This window comes from Miscanthus floridulus, chromosome 6 (assembly GCF_019320115.1).
Source record: "Miscanthus floridulus cultivar M001 chromosome 6, ASM1932011v1, whole genome shotgun sequence".
NCBI lineage: Eukaryota > Viridiplantae > Streptophyta > Magnoliopsida > Poales > Poaceae > Miscanthus > Miscanthus floridulus.
The window spans coordinates 15,191,579-15,208,997 of record NC_089585.1 but is presented as its reverse complement, the minus strand read 5'-3'; the positions used below and the strand labels follow the sequence as shown (position 1 = coordinate 15,208,997).

The 17,419-nt window shown below is 46.4% G+C and overlaps 1 protein-coding gene and 1 pseudogene across 1 annotated transcript; one reads left to right on the top strand and one right to left on the bottom strand.

Moving 5' to 3' along the window:
- The first annotated feature begins 4,736 nt into the window (after positions 1 to 4,736).
- LOC136457725 (arginine--tRNA ligase, cytoplasmic-like) lies at positions 4,737 to 10,259 on the top strand (annotated as a pseudogene).
- A 470-nt stretch (positions 10,260 to 10,729) lies between these two features.
- On the bottom strand, positions 10,730 to 16,844 carry LOC136461724 (PHD finger protein ALFIN-LIKE 1-like). The gene is made up of 5 exons (XM_066461030.1): positions 16,560 to 16,844; positions 16,418 to 16,450; positions 16,083 to 16,305; positions 11,382 to 11,505; positions 10,730 to 11,295 (listed from the first exon to the last, which is right to left on the bottom strand). Exons 1-5 carry the CDS (start codon positions 16,672 to 16,674, stop codon positions 11,062 to 11,064), a joined length of 729 nt encoding a protein of 242 aa, XP_066317127.1. The 5' UTR covers positions 16,675 to 16,844; the 3' UTR covers positions 10,730 to 11,061.
- Positions 16,845 to 17,419: the final 575 nt, after the last annotated feature.

The window sequence follows — 17,419 nt, the reverse complement described above, 5'->3', positions numbered from 1 at the left end:
GCCAGAAGACGTGGCACCCGACCGCGCCGGGTAATTGGGTTCCACCCAAGGAGTGTCAATGCAGCTCAACTTCTGAGCTAGCTTCACCTTCTGCATGAATAGATATTAAAGTTAGTACATTTCTCAAACGCATATACACTAAAAAACATTTTTGGAACGGACAAGTTTATGTTTACCTCCACAAAAGCCTCAAGAACGCCTGGCCCCCTGCCCTCTAAACTCATGTAGCCGAAACGCTACTTCATTGGACAGCCTTGACAATTATGTCGCCTAGGTACAGAAACGCGGTTGGACAATTTTAGTACATATATTTAATACCAAATGGATAACAAATTGTACCATTCGATTATTTTACCATGTATCTTTGAAGTGGGGCTCTCTGTAATTGTGTGTCGTCCCTAGTGGCAACGTCGTACACATTTTCGATCACATCTTCCTCGTCGTCCTCATCAATCGTTTCCTCAGTGTACGGAGGCTTGATATGTGTCCTCGTAGACCTGTGAAGCTACCACAGGTACTCATTGAAGATGTGCTGGTCGTGTGGGGGACCCGCATCGACCGGCTGCCGGTCCCTGGTCTGCCACAACAGGATGTACGCGTTGTGTGTCACGCGTCAATCCTTGGCCTTATACCTCTTCCTGCGGTCATACCTGCAATAAAACGATTGTTAGTTGTACCATACACACCTCTGAATTATAGCTTTGTTATTAATCGATAACGCACCCGTTATTCTTCCAAACTGCAACATCTCCGATCTATTTTTGCAACATCCATATGAAATAACTGCAATAAAGCTTTAAAACGTCTGAAATACTTGAAACATATATTTGTAAAATAAGGGAGGGTGAGCGCATGTGCCGGTCAATTCCGGCCGTCGGGGTGGGAGCTGACAGCCAGTGGCGGCGCGCGAGCACCACTAGCATCCAGCACCAGCGCCGCACACGAGCATCACCGCTACCCGCGTCGCCAGCACCAGGCTTGGGTCGGCCGGCCGGGCGGCGCGCGCGACGGGCGAAGCGAGCACCACTAGCACTAGCGCGCGCGACGGGAGGGAGCGGCGGCGCATGCGACGGGAGGGGGCGAGAGGCGCGCACGACGGGGCGCGAGCGAGCGGCGGCAGATGGGACGCACGGCAGCAGCGAAGGGAGTGTGCGTCCGCGTCCAGGACGGGGCAGACTCAAGGCGCTGCGACAGGAGAGGAGGAAGCGGAAGGGATAAGGATGGGTGATTTTTTTTAATATATAAACTCGCGGGCAGAGTGAGCAGTGGGTAAAAGCTCAAGCAACAAGATGGTGGGCCTGCGGGAGTGTCCAACGTGTCGGATGTAAGACGCACCATGAGGGTTTAGACCAAGTTGGCCTTTTACATCATGATGTGGTTTCTAAAATCAAACGAACAAGCCTATATAATGTCCTAGCTCGCCGCCCAGACCTGCTATTTCCTCCGATATGACGATATGTATGTGTCTGGGCCTGAGGAGTGACGACGCCTCGTTCAGCCCGCCTCAGAAGCACAACGGGGGAATTTCTTGTGTGCCATTAAAAAATATCGTAATGCTCTGTGAGTTCCTGAAAAAGTTCAGCGGTCTTCAGCGCCACTGGTCTAACTTTTTTGTGCCCTCCATGCCACTGCCGTCAGTTTGGGCTCTAACGGTGTCAAACTACAGGTGTGAAAAGTCAAAAATACCCTTAAGTCTAATATGTCCTTAATTTTTTTAGCATCTTAACGACTTCAAATGAAAAAACTCAAAACTAGAAAGTTATAGATCTCGTCAAGATCTATAATTTTCATATAAAAATTATCTTCATTTAATTCCGCAAAAAAAAGATATGATTTTTCTAAGATATATTAATCATATCAAATCATATTTTTTTGCGGAATTAAATGAAGATAATTTTTATATAAAAATTATAGATCTCGACGAGATCTACAACTTTCTAGTTTTGAGTTTTTTTTCATTTGAAGTCGTTAAGATGCTCAAAAAAATTAATGACATATTTAGACTAAAGGGTATTTTCGACTTTTCACACCTGCAGTTTGACACAGTTAGAGTCTAAACTGACGGCAGTGGCATGGAGGACAAAAAAAAAGTTAGAACAGTGATGCTGAAGACCGCTAGACTTTCCAGAGGCTCATAGTACGTCACGATCTTTTTTTTAATGGCGCACGAGGAATTCGCCCCAGCACAATACAATCCGGTTTCTGGCTAGGCCACGGGAACAGCCCACACCACACTAATTCGAGTCAACGATGGCCCCGAGCCGACCGAGGCCGAGGCGGCAGGGCAAAGGTTTTCTCCGACCTCGCTGGCCGCTTCGCCGCTCCTCCGGAGTCCGGAAGGGATACACTGCTGGATACCTTGGCGCCCGCGTCGCGGTGTCTCATGGCCGTGCGATGGATTCGGATCCCACCGGCGATCTCGGGGCGCTCCGGCTACTACTTGTGTACCCGGATTACGAGTCTAGGAGTTTTTTTTTGTGCCTCTTATCTGGGTATAAGAGTAGTATCTGCTCATGTAGACACACATCAACCCTACACACACCACACTTACACCACACGTACATAAGCAAACCTACAACTATACTCAGATCACTGGATCGCGTCTTTCTTGAGATCACTGGGTCCATAGACCTGTAGACGACGAGGCGCATCGCATTCCCTTTGTAGCTCCACGCGAGAGGCAACAGAGTTTATTTGGGGACAAACCCCGGTGAAAGATGCGAGTGCGATTCCTGATAATCGAACTCGCGCCGGCTGCCTGCCCACCGGCAGAGCTAGCCACCCGAGCTCTGCTCGGTTCTCACGAGTCTAGGAGTTTACTCATCAAACGGCATTGAAGAGCTGAGGAAGGAAAGGTTCGGATACACGTATACTGCAATCCCTCCAATTTGACATGACTTTCCCCGCGCCTTCTGCTCCGTCACCCGCCACTGCAATGGCAAATCCCCCACGTGAATCTTAGTGGTTGAGTAGCAGTCACGAAAAGTCTTCTTTCTATTCTGTTTATATACAGGATTAAGTCCACTTTTGGTCCTTCAACTATTGTGTTCGTCTGATTTTAACTCCCAAATATAAAACCGTCTGGTGTTGGTAGCCAGACTGTTAAAACCGTTTACTTTTAGCACCTGGGCGTGGAAGAGGCGGTTTTATCCGACGTGGAACGGGTTTGACCATGCCATGCTGGCACTGACCGCCACGTAGGACGCTGGTATGCATCTCAGTGACATGTGGGGTCCGCGCGTCACCCACTCATTCCCTCCCCTCCCTCCAGAGCCAGCAGCATGATGGCCGCCAGAAGAGCAGGCGACCGCACCATGGCCGACGAGCGGGACGCCGTGCTGCTGCCTCCACTGGCTGCCCCCGGCGGAGGCGCACGCGGCCTGCGGCCCCTGTCCGTGCGGTGATGCATGGCGGAACCCTGGTAGCATCCGGAGGAACATCCCCTCTAGCAGCGGGTAGCTGAGCGCCGCGCTGTAGCACATGAGGAACAGCTGCGGGAGCAACTCGCCGGTGAATTGGAAGCCGCCCCACGACATCATCTTCCAGGTGCCGGCCATGATGGCCGCGGCGTTGAGCACGGAGAGCGTGGTGGCCGGGAGCAGCAGGCTGGAGCAGCCCGTGAAGTCGAAGACACCGTCCTGGTACAGCCTCCCGTCGGCGGCCTTCCTGGTGAGGTCGAAGTCCAAGGCGCGCGCGCCAAGCAGCTCCTGGGCGGCGCTGACGTAGCCGAAGAGCTGACCGGTGAGGGCGTTGAGTACCCAGAACCTCTGCTCTCGTTCACCACGTGCGTAGGTCCATCCTCCCGCGCCGGGCCACGCACACCTCCGCCAGGTGCTGCAGCAGCGAGGACGCGAACGCCGCTGCGGCGGCGGCGGGGTAGGGGAAGAGCGGGACGCCGTGGAGGAGGCAGAGCTGCGGCAGGGTGGCGTAGCAGAGCACCGGAACGGCGTAGAGCGCGGCGAAGCCGAAGTAGGCGTAGCCCATGGCGTGGAGCAGGGAGGCGCGGAGGAGCGGGCGGCAGGCGAGCGGGGAGTGCCTCCTGGAGACGCCGACGGCGAGCATCCCGGACATCCAGCGCTTGTTCTGGACCAGCACGTCGTTGAGGTTGGTGGGCACGCTGCCGAGGAATGCTGGCCGCGGCTCCGGGTAGCAGTAGGCGGACATCCAGCCCCGCGAGAAGAAGCGCTGGTACCCCGTGAAGTAGTCCTGCACCACCGACTGGTACATGAAGCCAACGTCGGTGCCCCAGGCTGTGCCCGCCTCGTACGCGCAAGAGGCCACCAGTGCCAGGGTTGAGATGATCCGGGCTCGGTTGCCGTGCGCCGCCGTGAACCGGCGAGCTCGGCTACGGCGCAGGGAGGTGGCGTCCGCGTCCGTAGCTTGCTCGAGCGCCACCGCCCTGCTCGCGCGCCGCCGCCGCAGCCTGCTCGCGTACCGCCATGCTGCTTGCGCGCTGCCGCCGTAGCCTGCTCGCCGCCGGTGACGGGAGGAAAGAGAGGGACCAGTGTGGCACGGTCAACGCCAGCTTGGCATGGTTAAAAACGCCCCACGTCTGACAAAACCGCCACACCCGCGACAAGGTGCTAAAAGTGAACGGTTTTGACAGTTAGGATACCAACAACACTAGACAGTTTTATAGTTGGGGTTAAAATAAGACGAACACGATAGTTGATGGTCAAAAGTGAACTTAATCCTTATGTATATATGATTGGCGCTCAAGTCAACTGAGTCACCAAAAGCCCGTTGGTCTCTGGTCCGGACTCCCTCCCCTTGTACTACTTCACTGCGGTGGAGGTGGAGCGGCGGTTGGCTTCGTTCCTGCTTGTGCTACCACGAGTTGGTATTGTTTCTTCCAAAACACATCATGGGCGACGAGGCCGCGTCCACTTCTTCTCCTGCAGAGTCCCAAACGCAGCCTCAACAATCCGCAGCTGTAAGTGCTGCAAATTCCGTGTTTGTTTGTTTCGTGCAGGTGCAGTGCTTAAGCCCGGTTTATTACTTCACGTGGTTTGTTTGATTACAGCCTATCTCATGCCTGGTCAAGCATATGTTATAGTTGTGTCATCTCTGATATGTTATTATATGTGTGTGTATATGTGAACCTTTCCTTTTTTTTTGTAAAAGTACTACTCCTAGTGTCCTACATGAAGTTATAATTTTTTTTGGTTGCCGTCTCGATGATTGTTTGCTGGGTTAGATGTGTTTGCATGCTGTGTTACTTGCTTTCTATACACCTTATGAGGACTGAAATGGATTTTTATTTTTTCACCCCAAACAATTGCTAGGCTGAACATGGTGTAGAGAGTGTCAAGCGACAGCTCTGCAGGTTAATTGCATCTTCCCTGTCTGCAACCGTACCTGGCCTGGATGTGGAGCCAATGCTTCAAATCTCCAAACCAGGGTTTGCTGACTACCAATGGTATGCCTTTGGTCGCTTCGCATAGTGTTTTCATTGATCAATTAATAGTGAGTACTGTTTGCGTCCTGGCTTCAGTTTTACACTGTGTTGTGAACCATCTGCAGCAACAATGCAATGAGCTTATTCTCGAGTTTACAAGGATCGGCTACAAACTTCCGAAACCCCAGAACTATTGGACAGGTTTTGACCTGAATTTTCTATAATTAGTTATGCATTTGCCTTGTTTTTTTTTAATAATTCCTTTAACATGTTAACTGTTAACATGTTCCAGGCAATTTTGAATAACCTGCCTGCTTCGGACATTGTTGAATCCGCCTCTGTTGCTGGGCCTGGATATGTCAACATAGTCATATCCAGTGACTGGATTGCTCAGGTCCAATTCAGATGCTTGATCCTTGAACCCTGCTAATGCTTCTGGTCATACCATTCCTCCATGCTAATAATAAGCCTCACATTTGCAGAGGATACAAGACATGCTTATCTATGGTATCAAAACATGGGCGCCGACCTTGCCAGTTAAGAGAGCTCTGTTTGATTTTTCCTCTCCTAATATTGCAAAGGAGATGCACGTTGGTCATATCAGGTCAACTATACTTGGAGATACACTAGCACGCATGTTTGAGTTTGAAAATATCGAAGTTCTTCGACGCAACCATGTGGGAGACTGGGGCACACAGGTATTGAGTTTGAACATGTGGAGGTTGTAATTATAAGAATATTGGTTAGATCTTTTTTAATTATTGGTAAAATTCATTTTACCAGTTTGGCATGCTGATAGAATATTTGTTTGAGCAATTCCCAAATTGGGAGGAGGCTGGCAATCAGGCCATTCGAGACCTTCAGGTAAGAGCTGGCATTTGCAATTCAAGAGTTGGGTTGTTGATATAATATCTTAAATTCTTAATGGATAAATTTGATCACATTATGCATCTTTTGTGCACCATTTTGTATGACCTCTTAGCTAGTATTTTCTTATAACGCCTCACTTAAAAATTGATTGGTTAACCTGTTCCCTTTCTCAAATTGACACAATTTGACAATTGTAGGTAGCTGCTGTATGGCAATTTATGTAATATATCAAAATACTAAACTAACGGAAGCAAACAAAGTCTTTCTTGGAGTAAATGTGGAATCATGATTGTGTTCTATACTGGACACATTTGTAGTGCATGTTACTGAGATAACTATCACTGTGCTTATAGTGTTTCTTTGTACTAGTGTGCCTTTTTTTCAAAAACTTTGGATTTTGTAAGACTTCATATTGCACGATTTGTTCAAAAAGAACATTCATATTGCACGAGATCTCCTTTGTTCAAACATCTTCCCAGTATATTGCATGATTCAGCTTCAGCAAGAAGTTAGTTTTGTCCCTTTGCTACAGAGCTTCTACAAAGCATCTCAGGCAAAATTTGAAGATGAGGGAAGTGGTTTTAAGGCTAAAGCTCAGCAAGCAGTAGTTCGGTTGCAGGTGAGTGTTCTAATCCTGAACGTTCAGTCTACTGTTATGGCATTACTTATTCTCATATCCAAGCAATACTTGACTGTAGCAAGGGGAAGAAAGATACCAAGCTGCTTGGAAAAAAATATGTCAAATCAGTCGCACTGAGTTTGAGTCAGTATACAAACGTCTCGGTGTGGAGCTTGAAGAAAAGGTACTTTATTTACTTCTCTCCTTGATTACCAATGACATTGTAGTGTATATTTATTGTTATGTTCATTTCTTTACTATCAGTAGAATAACTTATTCACATTTGAGAAAATCACTCCCTGTAGACTACTAGATAAGATTATTTTCAGTTACTTGTGGTATCCTGCAGATAGTTTCATACACGTTTCCTGTTGGTCCTTGCTTGAAGGAATGACATCTAATAAGACGTAATGTGTGCTCAGTGACTGGCTCCAAAGGTTTAGCCTGAATTTAAGATTTCATTAAATAATTATGTCCTTGCGCATAAAAAACGTTGGAGGTTGATGGGCACTGATAAATTGCTGTTCGAATACATTTTTGGAAGGCAATTCTAAAAGTTCTCGTTATTATCTCCATGCTTGTTTGAATTCAAGTTCATCTTACCAAACTTAACATAATAGCAAACAAATGTCATGTTCACATTTTTTCATTACTTTTTCGAATGCCCTAAAGTGAGATGACTAAGTGTAAATCTTCTCAGGGTGAGAGATTTTACAATCCTTACATCCCTCTTGTTCTGGAGGAATTGACAAATAAAGGCTTGGTTAAAGATGATAAAGGTACTCGAGTAATATTCACTGAAGGCCAACGATCCCCGTTGATTGTGGTCAAAAGAGACGGCGGCTTCAACTATGCCTCCGCTCTTTGGTCGGTCGTGAAAACAGAAATTTACAAATTTGTCCTTTTTTGCATCTTCTCTCTCAGAAGGCACAGATTATTGTTTCATGTTTCTGTGTGATACTATATGCCAACAGTTCTATCCAATAGCTCTAGCACTCATAAATTTACTGCCCTAGTTTTTATGAACTCTGGCTCTGTATCTTTTCCCCAACTCGTGAAGGTATCGGTTTAATGTGGAGAAGGCAGAATGGATAGTATACCTAACAGACGTAGGTCAGAAGCAACACTTACATAAGATTTCAGCGTGAGTGCCAAATCCCACGTTAAATGACAGGATTTGTGCTTCGGTGAAACTGATTGTAGGCTGCTACCATGGCTGGCTGGCTCAGGATTTGTAGTTCGGTGAAACTGATTGTAGGCTGCTACCATGGTTGGCTGGCTCCCAGATGAAAACGAACAAAGGTACCCAAAAACGACCCATGTAGGCTTTGGCCTTGTTCTTGGGTTAGATGGCACGCGTTTCCGAACTCGTTGCTCCGAAGTAGTTCGACTGGTAGATCTACTTGATGAAGCTAAATCTAAGTGCAAAGCACAACTTATTGAACGCCTTACTGAAAATGGTACTTGATATTTTGCTTCTGTTTCATCTTCTTGTTTTCAATATAATTCTCTACGTCTGCACACAACACCAATACTATAATTTTTCCCAGAAAAAATTGCTGGCTGGACAGATGATGAGCTTGACAGAACTTCAGAAGCTATAGGATTGGGCGCTGTTAAGTAAGTCTGAATTCTCGTTCTTAGACCTATTTTGCTTAAACTAGTGGCAACTTATCTTTTCCATATCCATTCTTCCAACCCTGTGGCAAATATCTTTTAATCGGCGTGATCTAGCATTATCCTTATATCTCACATACAGATTTTCTATTGTATGAGGAGATTTGTTTCCTTGTCTCATATAGCCTGTGCATTGTGCTTGGAAAGCAACTATTGATGTGCCTGAACCGTGACTAGGGGCTCTTGGTGGGTTTCAACTCTAACCTACCCTAACTTGTTTGGGACTGACAGGCTTTGTTGTTGTTGTTGTATATAGCCTGTGCATAATACATACAGTGCGCGTGTTTAAGGGCTTCAAAGTTACATATCTCCTTTTACTTTCTGCTGGGCGTTAGATTGCTCATGACTGTACAATTCTGATGATGCTTTTCTATCTAACTGATCCCTTGAAATTTAGGTATGCAGATCTCAAAAACAACTGACTAACAAACTACACATTTAGTTTTGAGAAGATGCTAAGTGACAAGGTACCTTCATTAAATAAATCTGATATATTTCAACCTTGTCAAAAACTGCAACCTGATTACTTAGATGATGACCACACCATATGGTTCGATGAGCAGGGAAATAGCGCTGTCTATCTTCAGTATGCACATGCTCGTATCTGTTCCATTATCCAAAAGGCCAACAAGGATATTGAAGAGTTGAAAACGGTAAGCCTTTCTTTGTGCTTCGAACCAACAAGTGACTCCTTCAAGCAGAACAATTTGATACACTTCGAGCCTGTCCTTAAAGCAGAACATCCAAGTGATTGCTGACGGTTGTTCCTCTCTTTGTTGCGGGTTTCAGAAGGCGACTATTACCTTTGTCCATGCTGATGAGCGTGCCTTAGGGCTACATCTCATCCGGTTCCAAGAGGTATGTTCTGGGAGTTCTTGATGGAAGCACTACTGTTGGCCTTGATTCTGGTAGCTCTTGAATCTGTCTCAATTTGCAATTTTCAGTAAGGCATCTGAACATCAATAAATTACCGATATAATTTACTGAGTGCAAAGCACAACTTGCTTAACATCAATAAGTGCAAAGCACAACTTATTGAACGCCTTACTGAAAGTTATATTGGTAGCTTCATCAATAATTTACCGAAATAGTTTGACTGGTAGCTCTACTTGATTCTGGTGGCTCTTGAATCCGTCTGTGAGCTGTGATTTACACCATTTTCTGAAGTTATTCTAGGAATTACGGACTATGACAACTTTGGTGAAGAATGAATCATCTTAATCTTGTGCTATTTAGGTTGTTGAGCAGGCCTGCGTCGATCTATTTCCCCATTATTTGTGCGACTACTTGTACAGCCTATCCGAAGCATTCTCAAAGTTCTACACAAGGTAGTACCATTCTTGTTTGCTATTGCTTCTCTCCACATCACCTCATGTTTCTGAACTGCCCACTTCTGCACCAGATGTTAACACAAATGCCTGTTTCTCCCTTATCGACTCCGCAGGTCGTTGGGTCACCTCAAGAAACGAGCCGTCTTCTTCTTTGCCAAGCGACGGCAATTGTCATGCGGCAGTGTTTCAATCTTTTGGGCATCACACCAATCTACAAGTTAAAAAAACTCTCAATTTGCATGGCACCTTGTTGCCGTTATTGGTGTTGTAGCATATATATCCTCTCTCGACAGAAAGAATTTGGAAGTTCTATTAAAAAAAAGGATGTAAAGAGTTCCAACAAAAAATAGATCGTAAAGCTAGTTTTCATATTACGTGCTACAGTTATCGCTCAATGTAAACTATAACACTTGCCTTTTCATGTATGGTCCATTTATTCTACTTGTGCTTCTCCTTTGGTATCGTGTACGTATGTTATTTTGCGTGACAAACAATACTTCACTCTGACCGACCGGTTGACAAAACAATAGAAACACTTGACAGTTTTGACAAAGGGTGTGTTTAGTTCGCGAAATTTGGGAATTTGGCCACTGTAGCACTTTCGTTTTTATTTGACAATTTGTGTTCAATCATGGACTAATTAGGCTCAAAACGTTTGTCTCACGATTTCCAACCAAACTGTGCAATTAGTTTTTTTTTCGTCTACATTTAATGCTCTATGCACGTATCGCAAGATTCGATGTGATGGCTACTGTAGCACTTTTTAGGAAACTTTTTGGGAACTAAACACAGTCAAAAGTTAACCTCTGTTCCTATACAATTCAAGATGTTCAGTAAAGGCTGCAGCCATTCATTATCAAAAGGGGACATGTTACTGTGAGGAAAAAAAAACTCCATATATTCAATAAAGCACGATTTCATCTTCTTTTACCCCACATTAGCTTATCATAGGGGTACTCAACTCAAGTGCCTCTGGTTATCAAATGTCTTATCTTACCTCACATTAGCTTATCATAGGTAAAGTAAGCATAAGGCACAAGGAAGATAGCAATATAGTTCTAATCTTGTAAACGGTGCCTCTTGGCCTTCTCCTGCCTGGAAACTTTGCAATGCGCCACTGCACCATACATCCGGCATTCAGAGGCTTCCTGCGTTCATGAGTTTTGCTACTGCTTCGCCCTCTTGGAGCTGCAGCTCGGGCATTTGTAATGCTTTATGCTCTCCGCCTTGGCGGGAGTTATCTTGACACACTTGCCATGGTACCACCTCTCGCACATGTCGCACCCAATCCAGAACTCATCCGCACTGTATATCCCACCACAGGTTCCGCATAGGGTTTCACCGTGATCACTGTCATCTTCTCCATATGCTTCGTCTGTGGCTTTTCCATTATTTTCTATCTGCCGATCATGTTTTTGTCACGGTGTGAGAATAAATTGAAATGTAGAGAGAGACAATGGTAGCATCAATAACAAGTATCTTTTACCTTTACAGGCTTGGATCTACCACCATTGTCCATACTGGACCGCTCTTTAGATTGTTGTTGTCTTGCACCGGAGACAACTTCAAAAACAGTTTGCAATTCATTAATCATACCAAATAAGCGCTTCCTGTTGGATGATAGTGAAAGCAGTGAGATATTAGCAACATACACCAGATGAAGAAAACAGGAATTTAAACAAACTAATGGCACTGCAACATATCTATCCTTCCAAATTTACATAAATAAATATATAATCAAAGACTATGTTCACAGTACTCTGATCAGCGTGACAACATTATCATCACCGAAAAAACAGACATCGTACAACTGAAAAAAAAGAAACAGACTATTGCTAGCTGAATCCATAGAAGCGAGGTATAGGAAGGTGAAGGTCAAATCTGGAGTGCTACTCTTGGTGCAACAGTATCAAAAGGTTCCATGCTATTGTGGGGTCACTTGATTTAAAATGACTAATCCACAAAAACAACAAAAAAAACTCGCTCATTAAAAGAGGCAAAAAGGTTTATCCTCCAAGTTGCTTGTACAGCATTCAAACGGATTACAGTATTTATATGAGTATCATCATGAAAAAAAGGAACTGCAGATTACAGACTTTAAACTACCATAGGCATAGTACACTTATCGTATCTGATGTAAATTAATCTAGAAAAGAAAAGGTGCAGTGCAAAACACAACTTGAGAACTTCATATCCATATAAAAATCAAGAACATAGAACTTGAATAAGATAACAGGCTGTGAATATCAAAGGCGTGCTCCTTATGTAATTAACCCACATACCTCTTATGCAAAGAATGATCTACTTTTTTTTGGTACATACTCTCTCCATTTGAAATTAGTAGCCATACTTCATTTCATTAGGACAAACTTTGACCAACAACTCTACTAATGTCATTTATGTGATAAAAATCATAATCTAGTGGCATTAACTTTGTATTACAAAAATGTGTATTAAAACAAATTGTTGGTCAAAGGCTTGTCCTAACGAAACGAAACACTCCTACCAATTTAAACTGTGGGAGCACAAATAACTGTGCTGTAACTCTAAACAGATCATTACATATATTTCAGTATGGTATAATTTTTCCGAAACTCCATCACTCTTCAGATCATAAATAAACGGGAGAATTGGCTGTTGGACATGCAAAGTGATGGTCATTTGCTGGCGGACACCTCGTTTTCAGCATTTTGCCAGAAGACACTCTGGTTCATTGAAATTAGGCCACAGGACACCGTGGGCCAGTTTCAGCCGGTTGAGCAGAGAGAAAATTTAGTTTTGGACATCCGATGCCCCTGAGCCACAGTTGGGTCTACCCCCAACCTGGTCTGCCTGCATCGCTGACCCGCGGCCCCGCTCGTCAGCAGTCACGGCCAGTGCTGCCCCGTCCTGAGCCGCTAACCAGGAGGGCCCACGCGTCAGAGACAGTGGCCTTCTTCCCCAACGAACTCCGCTGGAGCCGGAGTCAGCCGCCGCCGCCCGATCGATCTCCAGCTGCGCGGCACGAGGTTCCCCGTGGCTATAAAGAGAGCATCCCTGTGCGCCAAGCCGCCCCTAGAACCGAAAACCTAGCCGCCACCCGCTCCAAAGCTTCCGCACGTGCCGCCATCGCCGCCGCCCCGGAAAGATCCCGCCGCTGTCGATCTCCTTTCTCGCCGGTGAGACCACCACAGCAAGGAGCTAAGCTTGCGTCTTGGCACTCGCGCCCGCGTCCGGTGGCACCCGCGCCCGCATTCGTGCGTGGCGGTGCCCGCATCCAGCGGTCCGGAGATCCGGCGGCGCCCCTGCCCATACTCGCGCGTGGCAGCGCCCGCATCTGGCGATGCAGATGCGCCCGCATGCGGCGGTCCGTCGTGCCCATGCTCGTGAATGGTGGCACTGGCGTCCGGTGACCAGCGGCGACCTCATGTCTGCGAGCCTCCATGGCGGTCCGCGCCCTAGCGGCCCCCGACGGCTACTGGCGGGCGGCGCCCCGGCGAGTCTCGCTCCTAGCGGCCGCCGTACGCGGCAAAGAGCCTCATGGAGCGTGCGCTGCTGCTGCTCCGGGAGTTCTCCGTGGCGAGGTCTCTCGCCCTGTGCCCTTCCTAGTATGGCCGAGCCCCGTAGCTCGCGTTCCTCTGAGCTCGGGCGAGTTGCCGCCGTCTTCCATGGCGCTAACCGACGCTTCTTATGGGTCCAGCCAGACCAGGTTGGGGGCAGACCCAACTATGGCTCAGGGGCACCGGATGTCCAAAACAAAATTTTCTCTCTCCTCAACCGGCTGCAACCGGTCCGTGGTGTCCTGTGGCCTAATTTCAACGAATCAGAGTGTCTTCTGGCAAACTGCTCAAAACGGAGTGTCCGCCAGCAAATGACCATCACTTTGCATGTCCAACAGCCAATTCTCCCTAAATAAACATACTCTGTTGGAAACAGAATCACTCTTTTCTTCTCTTTGTTGGAAATGAATCAAATAATTCCTCTCTTTGCTCTCTATCTTGATTCACACAAGAATATGAGAGATAGCAACACAAGTACCTAGCTCAACCAACAAGCTTACACAACTCACCTGATCTTCAGTAACTTGGTCTTCACAACCAAGCACTACTGCTAGCTTGATCTTCACAACCAAGCACTACAACTAGCTTGATCTTCACAACCAAGCACTACTACTAACTTCATCTTCGCAACCAAGCACTACTACTAGCTTGATCTTCACAAACAAGCACTACTACTAGCTTGATCTTCACAACCAAGCACTACTTATCACATACACAAACTTACATGACCTATCATCTAGTATCTAATGACTTCACATCACAAGCATCTACATTTTCTCCATCTCTCACATGGCTTTAATTTCTATTTTCTCAGTCCTACTCCTAAGGGCGTTGTAGTCTTTATAGTACTGTAGATTGGTCGCTACAGTGGCAGCCCAAACAGCACGCCTCACAATCAGCTGTACTAATTTTACAGCTCAACTCCAAAACAAACTTCGCTACCAAATGTTAGCTAGCCATTAGCTCATGCAACAAATCAATTTTCTCTTTTGACAAGAACACCTCATCTCGATAGATACATGTAGATTGTAGATGCGCTTATTCATCTCTTATTACAAGATTATTTCTGACACCAACAAATCGCACTCTATATGTTGGTTCTCTTTGCAAAAAAAAAACAAAAGAAGAAAAAAAGAAAATAATATGCACAGAGGTGCTATGAGACAGGGGGTTACTCGCTGCTTTGAACTTTAATTTCTAAGAAAATAATATGCACACTATGCACTGTTGCAATGAAATTATAGGATGTAAGGCTACAGGTGTCTCATAAGTCAGAATTTGGAAGTGTTTAATAGGATTTGCTTCCACAATTGGGTTTAGAAAGAGAGATGCCAAATTCTTTTATTAACAGAGAGAATATCAGCATAAATGCAAATTCAGTAGCCACAATTGGCAGAAAAATTCCTGATTCTCCAAATCCATAACAGAATCTCGGGGCTATAGTCATGAAATGCCTTCCTCTAATAAAAGAATTTCCATATAGTAGATGGTAACCTTTAACTGTTTGGGTGTATCCAGCCATCCCAGAGACCAAGACATCACTAATTAACTGAAGACCTCATAAACATTTTTTTTTCGAACACGCAGGAGAGCCATACAACACACACATTCACACTATACAATAAACTAGCATACACTGCCCTTTTGATACAAAGTAAACCCGACATCGACCAGGACACTAATGTTTATGTCATGCCAAAATATGGCAGAAGTTAAATAAGACGCACAACAAGTGCAAAATTTGTCAGATTCACAGCTTCCACAAAAAATTACTTTTCCCTGTGGAAAGGGCCTTTAGAAAGTTGGCATGACATAAACATTGAAGAGAAATACTGTTTACAGAGAGACTAGCCCAAGTCCACACATGGAGTTTGGGACCACTGTTTACAGAGAGACCGTAGAAATACTGAGATGACTAATGTGTGAAGATGTTAATTGACACAGGTAAGAAGATTTCAGCACAAGCATGTGGCTACCAGAATTCAGAACTCGGTCAACTCGCTATCATCACAGAGACACAGAGAGCCGTGAAACTACCTACCTTCTCATGATGTCATCACTTCCTGAGCTCATAACCGTTCAGCAACTAATGGTAAACAACCAAACTTGTCAAAAGTCTGCTTTATGAGCCTGTGCAAGTCTCTGTAGCTGTGTGTTTCTTTAGAAAGCAAGCTCCCCAACTACCCAAGACTTAGAACCACGGGTAAACTATCACTGGAAAACATAAGAGCTCAAAACAAAAACAGCAGTGCCCTTTGCATCAAACTACTGCTGAGAGAGCCAATAAGCTTCACCTTCTCCACTTGAGTGCACGGGTCAAAATCCTCATGAGTTAGGAAACATCAATCAAAATTATGCATCCTAGTATAATTACTGGCAACCAGGCATCACAAATCCTTGCGACCAAAACTATTGCTCTATGAGATGCACAAACTGTCCACTTACTCCAAAATCCCATTTCATCCGTCGTGAATTTATGAATTCAGTTAATTCAGTTATTCCTTTTTGTACGGGAAAAAAAGAACACGCTGCGCTTCTGAAATTTCCGTCAACGGATCAAGCAAGCGCAACACAGGAAGCATCAAATCCAAACAGACACACCGTGACGAGAGAAGTAAGGCAGCGGGGATCGGTCGGAGGCAGCGTACCGGTCATTACGATTGAGCCGAGCGGCATAGTAAAAGGCGACGGAGAGGAGCCAGGAGTCGGAGTGGACGGCGACGAGCGCAAGCCAGTCGCGGCGGTTCATCCCGTCGCGCGCGAAGTTGATCCCCAGCGCGGGCTCCGGCAGCTCCGTGGGCACCTCCTCCGCCGGCAGCGCCACCTCCCACGCCTCGTTCGCGTAGCCGTACAGGCACAGGTTCTCCTTGTCTGCTCAAGCCCCCCACACACAGGCACACAGCCCCCAACATAAATCAATCGCACGGCGGTTCGCCTGGAAGAAGGAAGGGATCGAGACGGGAGACGCCGAAGCGCAACTCACCTGGATCGCACTGCGCGTAGAAGTCCTCGACATCTGCGAACGAAACGAGGAAGCAATCGGGTGAGGTTGGGTTCGAGCTTTCAAGTGGGTTAGGGTTCGGGGTAGCGGAAGGGAAGAGAGGGACTAGAGTCGAGTCACTGACCGTGAGTGAGGGCGCGGAGGATGGCGGAGCGGCGGGCGCGGTAGTCCTTTAAGATGTCCTCGGCGGAGCGGGGAGGGTAGACGACGTGGCCGCGGCCGGAGGCGGCGTCACCCATGGCGGGCGGCGTCGAGGAGCGCGGGTGGTCCTGGCTCCTCTCGTGATCTCCGGCGAGCTGGTGGGTGAGGTGGCGGTGGCGGTTCGCGGAAGAAGAACCGTGGAAATGGACTACTACTGCTGGGTGCGAGGGGCGAGGCGAGACGGTCAGATCGGTACACAAACATGGCAACCGGTATCCGAAATTATAATCAAATTCGTCCCAATTCTAAACATACGGATTTTATACCCTTCGGGTATGGTTGTACTGCACCCAGACCAGAAAGAGAAGAATATTGTTCTAGCTAAAAAAAATAAACTGAAAAGACAGATTATAAGAGAAACGAACACGTACCGTGTACTGGTGAGACGAATTATGAGATGAATTATAAGATAAACGAACACATACCATGTACCTGTAAGCAGCTGCGCATCGCATCCTATTGGCCTCGGTCCGATGGTGCTAAAAAAGCACTGTTTATGGATGGTTTCTACTGTTTATAATTTTTTTTAGATTCATTAGCCTGTTCGCTTGTTCGTAAACGATCGTAAATTTTTAGCCAAAAACAGTATTTTTTTCTCACACCAAACCAGCCAGCAATAAATAATCCACGATACGATACGGCCTTCCGAACAACCTAGTTCACGCGTGAGCACATAAAATAGGCCCCTCGATCTCTTCTCCCTCCTGGGGCCGAATCAGAGACCAGCAGCCATGTCGACGGCAGGACGCTGACCTGAGCGGATGAGCTCTCCTCCTCTCTCTC

What these genes read in the sequence shown, in the direction of transcription:
- LOC136461724 (XM_066461030.1), bottom strand. Translation starts at nt 16,674, where the DNA reads ATGGGTGACGCCGCCTCCGGCCGCGGCCACGTCGTCTACCCTCCCCGC. An exon ending in CCTCCGCGCCCTCACTCACG is followed by an intron (nt 16,451 to 16,559) that starts GTCAGTGACTCG and finishes TTTCGTTCGCAG; the next exon opens with ATGTCGAGGACTTCTACGCG. An exon ending in CTACGCGCAGTGCGATCCAG is followed by an intron (nt 16,306 to 16,417) that starts GTGAGTTGCGCT and finishes GGGCTTGAGCAG; the next exon opens with ACAAGGAGAACCTGTGCCTG.